Source organism: Capsicum annuum, chromosome 1 (assembly GCF_002878395.1).
Source record: "Capsicum annuum cultivar UCD-10X-F1 chromosome 1, UCD10Xv1.1, whole genome shotgun sequence".
NCBI classification, from domain to species: Eukaryota; Viridiplantae; Streptophyta; class Magnoliopsida; order Solanales; family Solanaceae; genus Capsicum; species Capsicum annuum.
In genome coordinates, this window is record NC_061111.1 from 39302745 (window position 1) to 39313002 (window position 10258).

Genomic DNA, 10258 nt, shown 5'->3' on the forward strand with positions numbered 1-10258 from the left:
CAAGTATGTTCGCGACTCGAGGATAATTGGGTCTAAACCCAACTAGTTTATTGCATGAACTTTCAGTATTTGGTTCAAATTTAAAACTTTGAACTTCCTGCGAAACAGAATTTCGATCCTCCACCTTTTGAGTCATCTCCATTATCTCCCTCAATGTTTGAGCGCGTAAAAGCATTACTTTTGCTCGAATTTTCTCTTTCAAACCATTCAAAAACACTCCAGATAACATCCCATAATTCCATTAGACACTTCCTTCATAGATGCTGATATCTTTTCATATTCTTCACAAAACGCAGTTACTGTGGTAATCTGCTTCAGCCCCATTAAGACAACATATTAGTTGATCTTTTGAGAATGATGAAATTGGTTCAACAACTCTCTTTTGAAGTCTTCCCAGGTTAACATTGGTTGCCGAGACTCTATCCAATAATACCGATTTAAGGCTTTTCCTTCCAAACCAATACCTACTGCCTGTAATCTTTCGGTTCAGAAATTTCATTCATTGCAAAATATCGTTCTACTCTGAAAATCCATCCTAAAGGATCCTCTCCTTCAAAAATTGGTAATTGTAGTTTTCGAAACTTCTTTCCATCTTTTTCTGCAGCCACCTTGACACTGCTTCCCTCTTCTTGGTTTCCAACGGATCTGGTTTGAGAAGGAGATGCTTCTACCATCACAGTTCTCCCTTGTCCTTCAATTCTTACAAGAGACTCTCATTTCCTGAAACCATCATTTCAGTTTTCTTACATCTTCTCTTACCCCTATCAAATTAGTCATCCACTTGTTTAACTCGTCCTTCCATTTTACTCACCATTCCCGAATGTTATTGCTCTAATACCAAATTGATAGACTTTTCTGTAGGAAACAGTAAATAAAGGAATACTGATTTTTTATACTAAATACACTGATATTACAACCAGAATTCTGAAACAGCCACTAGGAAACTGCTAACACCTTAAAATACAACTGAAGACATGACTGAAATTCAGTTATTGAATACATAATACTAAGATTACATAGATTTCAGTATTCCTTGAAATTCGAGAGGCCAGAACTATCCCTCATTTCTAGACATTCAAGAGGCCAGGTATCTCCAGAATTCCCTTTTCTTTTTTCCTGAATATCCTCTTCTGACTGCCTTACCCCTTTTTTTTTACGGAAAAAGCCACTCCGTAATTGTCTCATGACAGCTATTAAGTCTTTTAATTGTTTATTTTAGCCTTCTAGAAGAAGTTTTTATAACTTAGAGGCACATCAATGTGTTTATCCAAAACACTTCAATTCCTTATCCTTTGTCTATATTCTCTTCTGAAATGTCTTGAGAGGTGGGTTGTTATCAGAATCTTCAGAAGATGCAACAACAACAACAACAAGCCCAGTGTATTCCCACATAGTGAGGTCTAGGGAGGGTAAGATGTACGCAGTCCATACTACTACCTTCGAAGAAGTAGCAAGGCTGTTTCCGATAGACCCCCGGCTCAAGATAAGATAAGTAATCACAACTGTACAAACCCATGTAACAAAATGGCAAGGCTTAAAAACGCCCCTACAATAGAAAGTAAACAAAGAATAGTAGGCACTCGTAATACAGCATGCAACAAGGTAGCCTAACAAGAGTAATACACCAAACAGGTGATGCCCTACCCTACCTACCCTAATAGTCACTAGCCTTCTATCCTAATACGCGTCCTTCGGCTCTTCCTATCTAGAGTCATGTCCTCAGTAAGCTGTAACTGCTCCATGTCTCGCCTAATCACCTCTCTCCAATATTTCTTTGGCCTACCCCTGCCCCGCTTGAAATCATCCAAAGCAAGCTTCTCACACCTACGAACTGGTGCATCTGTGCCCCTCCTCATCACGTGTCCGAACCATCTCAAACGGACCTCCCGCATCTTGTCCTCCACCGAAGCCACTCCAATTCTCTCTCGGATAGTCTCATTCCGAACCCTATCCCCCTAGTAAGACCACACATCCAACGTAACATCCGCATTTCCGCCACCTTCAATTTTTGAATATGAGAGTTCTTGAGTGGCCAACACTCTGCTCCATACAACATGGCCGGGCGAACTGCCACCCTGTAAAATTTTCCTTTAAGCTTAGGAGACACCTTTTTATCACACAACACCTCCGAGGCAAGCTTCCACTTCATCCATCCCTCCCCAATCCGGTAAGAGACATCCTCATCAATCTCATCATTCCCCTGAATCATGGACCCGAGGTACTTGAAACTATCCCTCTTACACAGCACCTGAGAATCCAACCTTACTACTACCTCGTCCTGCTCCCTCGAGCCATTAAACTTACATTTCAAATATTCGGTCTTGCTCCTACTCAACCTGAACCCTTTAGACTCAAGGGTCTGTCTCCACACCTCTAATTTATCATTCACACCTCCCCGGGTCTCGTCAATCAAAACCACATCGTCCGTAAAAAGCATACACCAGGGCACCTCTCCTTGGATACGCCGCGTCAACACCTCCATAACCAAAGGAAACAAAAACGGGCTAAGAGTAGATCCCTGATGCAATCCTGTCAAGACTGAGAAATGCTCTGAATCTCCTTCCGCCTTCCTCACCTGGGTCTTAGCTCCATTATACATTTCCTTAATTGCTCTGATATACGCCACGGGAACCCTACTCACCTCCAAACATCTCCAAAGTACTTCCCTAAAGACTTTGTCATATGCCTTCTCCAAGTCGATAAACACCATGTGCAGATCCTTCTTTCTTTCCCTGTACTGTTCCACTAGTCTCCGCACTAGGTGAATTGCCTTTGTCGTAGAGCGCCCGGGCATAAATCCAAACTGGTTCTCCGAAATAGACACTAACCTCCTCAACCTCCACTCGATCACTCTCTCCCAAATCTTCATCGTGTGGCTCAATAACTTAATACCCCTATAGTTGTTGCAACTCTGAATGTCACCCTTATTCTTATACAGAGGGATCATAGTGCTCCATCTCTAGGCTTCGGGCATTTTTGCCGACTTGAAAATATCGTTAAATAGATCCGTCAACCACCTTAAACCAGCCTCGCCAGAAAACATCCAAAAATCCACAGGGATCTCATCAGGTCCCGTCGCCCTACCCCTTCGCATCCTGTGAACAACCTCTCTGACCTCTTCCACCTTAAAACGTCTATAATAACTAAAATCACGACACTCCTCTGATTGTTCTAGCTCACCTAACCCAATAACTCTCTCCCCTTCATCATTTAAGAGCCTATGAAAATACGACTGCCATCTCTTCTTAATGTGACCATCTTCCACCAACACTCTACCATCCTCCCCCTTAATGCACTTTACCTGGTCTAGGTCACAGCCCTTCCTCTCTCTAGCTTTAGCCAGCCTAAACAATCTTTTTTTCCCTCCTTTCTCCTGTAACCCTGCATATAAGCTCTCAAACGCTGCCGTCTTAGCAGTCGTAATTGCTAGCTTAGCCTCCTTCCTCGCTAACTTGTACTCTTCCATAAACACCCGTTTCTCTTCTTCATCTTTATCCTCCCTAAACACCCGCTTCTCTTCTTCATCCTTACTCTCAATCAACTTTGCATACGCGCCCTTCTTAGTCTCTACTTTCTTCTTTACCTCTTCATTCCACCACCAATCCCCCCGATGGTGATCGGCCCGGCCCCTGGACATACCCAATACTTCACTAGCAGTCTCCTTGATGCACCTAGCGGCCCTATCCCACATACCATCTATGTCTCCCCTACACTCCCACACCTCCATACCTACCAACTTCTCCCTAATCTCCCGCGCATTCACCGGCGTCAGGCCGCCCCACTTAATTCTCGGTCGCCCCTCCTCACCCCTACTCTTCTTACCCTTCTTTATGCCCAAGTTCATCACCAATAGCCTATGTTGGGTCGAAAGATTCTCACTTGGATTGACCTTACAGTCCTTACACAACACCTTATCCCCTTTCTTAAGTAGCAAAAAGTCAATTTGGGTCTTGGCTATCGCGCTTCGGAAGGTGATCAGGTGGTCGTCCTTCTTTAGAAGCTGAGTTTCTTAGGAGAGATGAGTGTAAAGTAGGTTTGACATTCAAAGGAGGTAACATTAGCGTCATAAGGTACTGCTAGAGATAGGTTGAGTTGCACCGATGTTCCTTCTGTTATCAGTGAATGCAGTCCGAGCAACATGAGCATTTTTGGAAGGTCGACCTTGTAAGTAATAGCACACTCACAAGAATGGCCTAATTTGTTGCAATAGCTACATCTTGTCCACGTTTTCCAAGAACTATATCCATTAGAATTTCCAGTCTGAGACACTTGAACAGGGGTCTTTTGATGTCACTGTATGGCTGGATGGAATAGGTGGTGCAGCAAGCCGTGATAATCGAGATAATAGATTATCCATGGTAGGAACTATAGGGCTAGCCAGAATTTGGTTCGCGCTTAGTCAAGTTCATAAGGAAGCCTAGCAAATGTCAAAATTAAACTAATCTTCTGACATTGCCCAATTGCTTTGTCAACATATGTAGTAGCAGGCATCAACTCATTGTACTCTTCCATCACTACCTGAACCTGTCCAAGGCAGGTATACTTTTCCAAATCCTAATTTTCAACGTTACTCAATAAGAAAACACATTATAAAAACGAGAGGACATTTGTGTATAACCCACGAGTCTTTTGTCAAATTAAGAAGCAAGTCTGGAATGGGCCAAACTGAGGCATCGACTTCTAATCAATAGATTTCCACAATAGGCTACACAGTTGAGCATCAATCCTTTTTCGTTCTCCCTTATCCTTTTCATTAATATCCTTAGCCTGTTTAATTAAGTAATTTTTAACACAGTTCCCCTTGCCCTGTATTTGAATAGAATAAGACCAAGATAAATAGTTTGCTCTACCTGTCAAAGTTGTTGTTTGTGGTAGAATAATTCAGGATTCTGGAAACCATAGTTTTAGCACAAAAATATTTAACGAAAGAGACGTGATGATGAGTCAAAGAAAATTTAATTCAATACCATATATGATAAAGTAGATGTTACCAGGGTGCTAATAGTATCAAGCAATAGAGTAAAATCTGCCCTGAGTCGAAAAACTGAATAATAGCTTTTGGAAAAGCTAAATTTTATCTGGAAATTGAAGATGGTCACCGGAGGGTGGTGTTTTGGTGGTCAGAATGAGGAAGTACTTAGTTGGGTAGCCTCAGAATGACCTGGCGACACCACAACAGAAAGGAGATTGTCAGAATTTAACCAGAAAAGCTCAAATGCGTCGGCTCGTGGAGCTGACATGTTGGCCAGAAAATTGGTTTTGACTACGCATGAGGGTGCGTGTAAGGTCTGCTTCCAGAGAGGCTGACTGAGGTTTGCTCACTGAAGGGTTAGGGACCCTATGATGATATTGGTTTTCACACCACACTGAAAGAGAAGGTGGTGATACAAAACAACCCTAGAAAGTCAACCAGCTGTGTGATTGTGTTCTTTCCCAGGTGTTTCTTACCAATGCTCTTATACCATTTGAGAAAGATGAGAAGAGAATACACTGCTTATTATTCCCTCAAGCAATTGGTGTTTAGATAATTATGGGGTTGTTTAGTACACCGGATAAGGAGAACAGACCTGCGATAAAATTTGGGATTAACTTTATCTCATGTTTGATATGAGGTACAAACTAGTCCCGGTACTATTTTATCCCACCATATGTTCTAAAATGGGTTGTATTACTATACCATTTGGAGGGTGGTATAAAATAGTCCCATGAGATATCTCTACTTATCCCATCCATTGTAACAAATGATCCCTAGGATTACATGCCCTAGAAAAGAAGGAAAATCAATACATAATCACCATATAATTACAAGGGAGCAAATTAAGATACATACTATATCTATGACAACAACAACATACCCCATGTAGTCCCACAAAGTGGGGTCTGGGGAGGGTAGAGTGTACGCAGACCTTACCCTACTTCAGAGGTGAGATGGTGTGTTCGCTCAAGAAAAACAATCCAAAGCAGCCCAGGAAAGAAACAATGGAAGAAGATAGTAACAATACTGCAACAAAGCAATATGATAGTCGAATAGAAGAAACAACAAATAGTAATAGAAATCGAAGGACAAAGAACTACAAGAGTCAAGAGTAATACTACGATTACTAGTATTGATGAACAACAAGACAACACTTCTACCTACTAACTTTCTATCATAATTGTGTTCTTCACAACCTGTATTTAAGATCATTTCCTTGGTAAGCTGAAACTGTGTCATGTCATGTCTAATCACCTCTCCCTAATACTTCTTTGGTTTGCATCTACCTCTCCGAAAATCATCCATAGCCAACCTCTTACACCTCCACACCAGGGCAACCGTGCATCTCCTCATCACATGCCCAAACTATCTCAACCTCGCTTCCCGCATCTTATCCTCCACCAAAGTCGCTCCCATCTTGTCCCTATATTCTTGTTTCTAGTTCTCTCTCCTAATATGTCTACACATCCATCATAGCATTCTCATCTCCACCACTTTTATCTTGTGCACATGACAGTTCTTTATTGGTCAATACTCTGCCCCATGCAACATAGTTGGTCATAGTTGGTCTAACCACTCTGTAGAAATTGCCTTTAAGTTTTGGTAGCACCTTCTCATCACACTAGACTTTGGATGTGAGCCTCCATTTTATCTACCTTGCACCAATACAATGAATGACATCCTCGGCAATCTCCCAATTTCCCTGAAAAATAGACCTAAGATACTTGAAACTTCACTCTTTTGGATGACCTGTGTATCTAGCCTCACTTCCATGTCAGCCTCATGCCTTACTTGATTGAACTTGCACTCCAAGTGTTCTGTTTTGGTCTTGCTCAAACTTGAACCCTTTGACTCGAGGGGCTGTCTCTACTTTTCTCTGGACATAGTTACCTCGAAATAGAAGCCTTTACAGATGTGGATTAGGTTGGACCCTTGATGACAGAAAATCTACGTCCGTTTACAATACACTCATAAGAGGAAACCTGGTCACTATGGAGAAGCAAGAAGCAAAGTGTAGTTACTAGATCAAGTGTGTAGGCAGAATATAAAGTTATGACGTATGGGGTTTGTGAAGTTTTGTGGTTACAAAAGATACTAGAATAATTCAGATTCTCTGGAAAAGGAAACTTTTCTTGTATTGTGAGAATGAGACTGCAATTAATATAGCTTGCTCATAATCCTATCCAGCATGACTGAACAAAGCATGTTGAAATTGATCTGCACTTCATCAAAGAAAAAGTTACGACTGGTGTCTTGAGTTTATTCCATGTGTTATCAGAAACAATTACCGAAGGCTTCAACAAATAGACTTTCCATACACTGATTTCAAGTTGGGAAAGCGTGACATCTTTGCACCTACTTGAGTGGGAATGTTGACTACTTAGCGATTCCCTAGCTTAATTGTATGAGTAGATTGATATTGTAATCACATAGTGGTTAGAAGATCTTTTCTTATGACATTCCTTTGTACAATAATGCAAAGCTTGATTTCCGTTTTATTTTCATTTTACTCCTTTGAATAAGAATGATATGAGTTCATCTTTTCTGTTATTGCAGTTGAATATCAGAAACTTTGAGTGCCATATGCTCAGCTTTGCCACTCAAATCCACTCATAACAGCAAGGTACGAACTACGAAGTAATGGCCTACAGAGTGTGTATTCCAGCTAAAAGTTGCCATATAAATGTATTTCTGTTTCTTGATATTGTCATACAGCACTTCATTGGATTTTGCTTCCTGATTTTGGTTTCCTTGAACCCCTATTGTTGTTTGATATTCTTCTCCTTCCTTCACCGTGTAACGACCTTCATATCATCCATGTTATTGAAATTGCAAATACCTAGTGATGTTTCTCAAGGCGCGCTTGAAAAGCTCATGTAGGAAATTTATGCATGTTAGGATCATGGGAAGTGCTTGCTGCTAGACCAGTGATAGGTGCATGAAAGGTTGAATTATAGAGGAAAATAAACAAAAGTATGAAAAAAGAAAATAGATGAACTTAATCATAAGTGAGAGGATGAGAAAGCTTTAAAAAAGAGAAGGAATGAAAAGGAGAAGTATGGACACATGGATGAGGGTGAGAGGAGAGAGATGGTGCACTGTTTATTTTTGCTTGCTTCTGGAATGTAATAGGATTTGGTTTGGTGAATGTTCTATTAGTGAAACCTATTACTCCCTTCGTCCCAATTGATGTGATTCACTTTCCTTTTTAGTTTTTTTCTAAAAAAGTATGGTACCTTTTATATTTAGAAATAATTCTAACTTTAAACTTTCCATTTATCTTTAATAAAATGATTTGTAGCCACACAAATATCTCTGTGTGTTTTTAGAGAACAAATTTCAAAAGGCTCGGCAATTGGAACAAAGACACATTTGGTTGTGAATTTCCATATGGCAGGCATATATCTACACAGACCGATCAATAGTTCAAGTCACACAGTCTTTCTTTCTTGCTTTCTTTGCCTCCATATATACCTAATCAACATGGGACAAGTGGAGTATATGATTGGTTAAGTTTATAGCTATATCTGGTATAAATACTAATCTAGTTCAAATTATGCTCAGAGTAGTAAGTGGTGAAATTGGATGCATGTTTAATGGAAATGTAAAGAAAAAATGCTATTGAGAGTGATAGTATAGAATGACATGACGTTACCTAAGTTGAAAGTCTAGTGTTTCCACCATGCTAGTGTTTGTCAATATCAGTAGCAAGCAAAATTTCACCATGCTAGTGTTTGTCAATATCAGTATATGAGTCTTTGTGTTGTAGTAATCATTGATGACATGCTTCCAATTGTATGTTATGGACTGCTACGAGCAGGGGGCAGACAAAGTCCATATTAAAGTTTCCTTCCCTTCTTTTTCCGTTGTTAAACAATGATATGATGGAGTTGTATGGACTGGTTGATTCACAATGTTAGTTAGAACAACAAGTGTCACCACCCAAATCACCGGTCCGAACCAAAACATGTTAGAAACACAAATCACAAGAAGGAATTTGGATAGATTATGAAATCCATAGTCTGCCCAAGAAAGACATAGGAGATAATATGGCACAGTTATAGCATAAAAAACACCCTACTTTATACATTGGCATCCTGTAATTCACACCCACATTGCAAGCTACAAAATTTGTTCTCACTCCGTCTTAATATATGTGGCACACTTTCCGTTGTAGTTTGTCCCAAAAAAGAATGTCATCTTTCTCTAATTAAAAACAATTTAATTTTTAGCATTCTCTATTCTTAATGAGATATTTAAAGGTTGTTTAAAACCATAGATTTTGAAAGTCTTCCTTTCTTAAACTTTGTGCGTAACATAAATTGGGATGGAGGGAGTATCTTACAACCGAAAAGATCTAAGGGTGCCAGCTGTTTCGCTTTCAAGTTAATTCCAATCCGTAGTATACTGCACATCTAAATAATGGATCCAATTTTCTATTTGAAATCAATTCATAATGATGGAATGATTTGGCAGTAATCTTTTCCTTCATTATGTTTTTCATTAATTTGTCATTAATCTTTTCCTTAAGTTTTTCTTTTCTGGTATTAATGGGGCCTGTGAGAAACTTCACGCTGTAGGGATAGTAAATTTTTCATCTTTTAATTTGTGGTTTTCACTAGATATGAAATAGCTTCAAACGATTTGTTCCATTTTCTCGTCTCTCTCCCTCTATTTTTGTTGTTTCAAAGCTTTGATGCTTTGGAATTTCTCATTGCAGGAATTTGAGCTAAAAGAACGAGATTTCAGGGGCAAAAGCTTACATCTTACCCTCTTCAAACCTATTCTCTTCATTTCTGTTAATGTGTTGAATTAGTTGGTTCTCTTGTAATATTCAGACCTCTAAATTGGATTCTCTTGTAATATTCACACCCTTTTATTTTCTATGCTTGAAATGACACCACATTTTGGTTGCCTATGCAGCTGTTCCTATTATGATCTGCAATTTAAACCTATTCTCTTCATTTCTGTTAATGTGTTGAATTAGTTGGTTCTCTTGTAATATTCAGACCTCTAAATTGGATTCTCTTGTAATATTCACAACCTTTTATTTTCTATGCTTGAAATGACACCACATTTTGGTTGCCAATGCAGCTGTTCCTATTATGATCTGCAATTTTTATGAGTTGAGGGTAATCTGAGTAATATAAATGGGTATTCATTGCATTCCAGTAATAGTTTACTTTCGATTCTTTTGCTGAAGACATGCTACCGTGTCATTAGTTTTCGATATTGAAATAGCATCCTTGTAATATAATAATTCATAATATTGAGTAGAATTCC

General features: G+C 39.5%; 1 protein-coding gene across 2 annotated transcripts in view; it reads left to right on the forward strand.

Moving 5' to 3' along the window:
• LOC107872166 (DNA polymerase delta small subunit) overlaps positions 1–9891 on the forward strand; it is a 41450-nt gene extending 31559 nt beyond the window's left edge. For both annotated transcript variants that reach the window (XM_016718954.2, XM_016718949.2), the window contains 2 exons: positions 7532–7598; positions 9696–9891. In XM_016718954.2, the coding sequence (XP_016574440.1) occupies positions 7532–7591 (60 nt within the window). In that variant the 3' untranslated portion in view covers positions 7592–7598; positions 9696–9891. The remainder of the gene's footprint in view (positions 1–7531; positions 7599–9695) is intronic.
• The last annotated feature ends 367 nt before the right edge of the window (positions 9892–10258 follow it).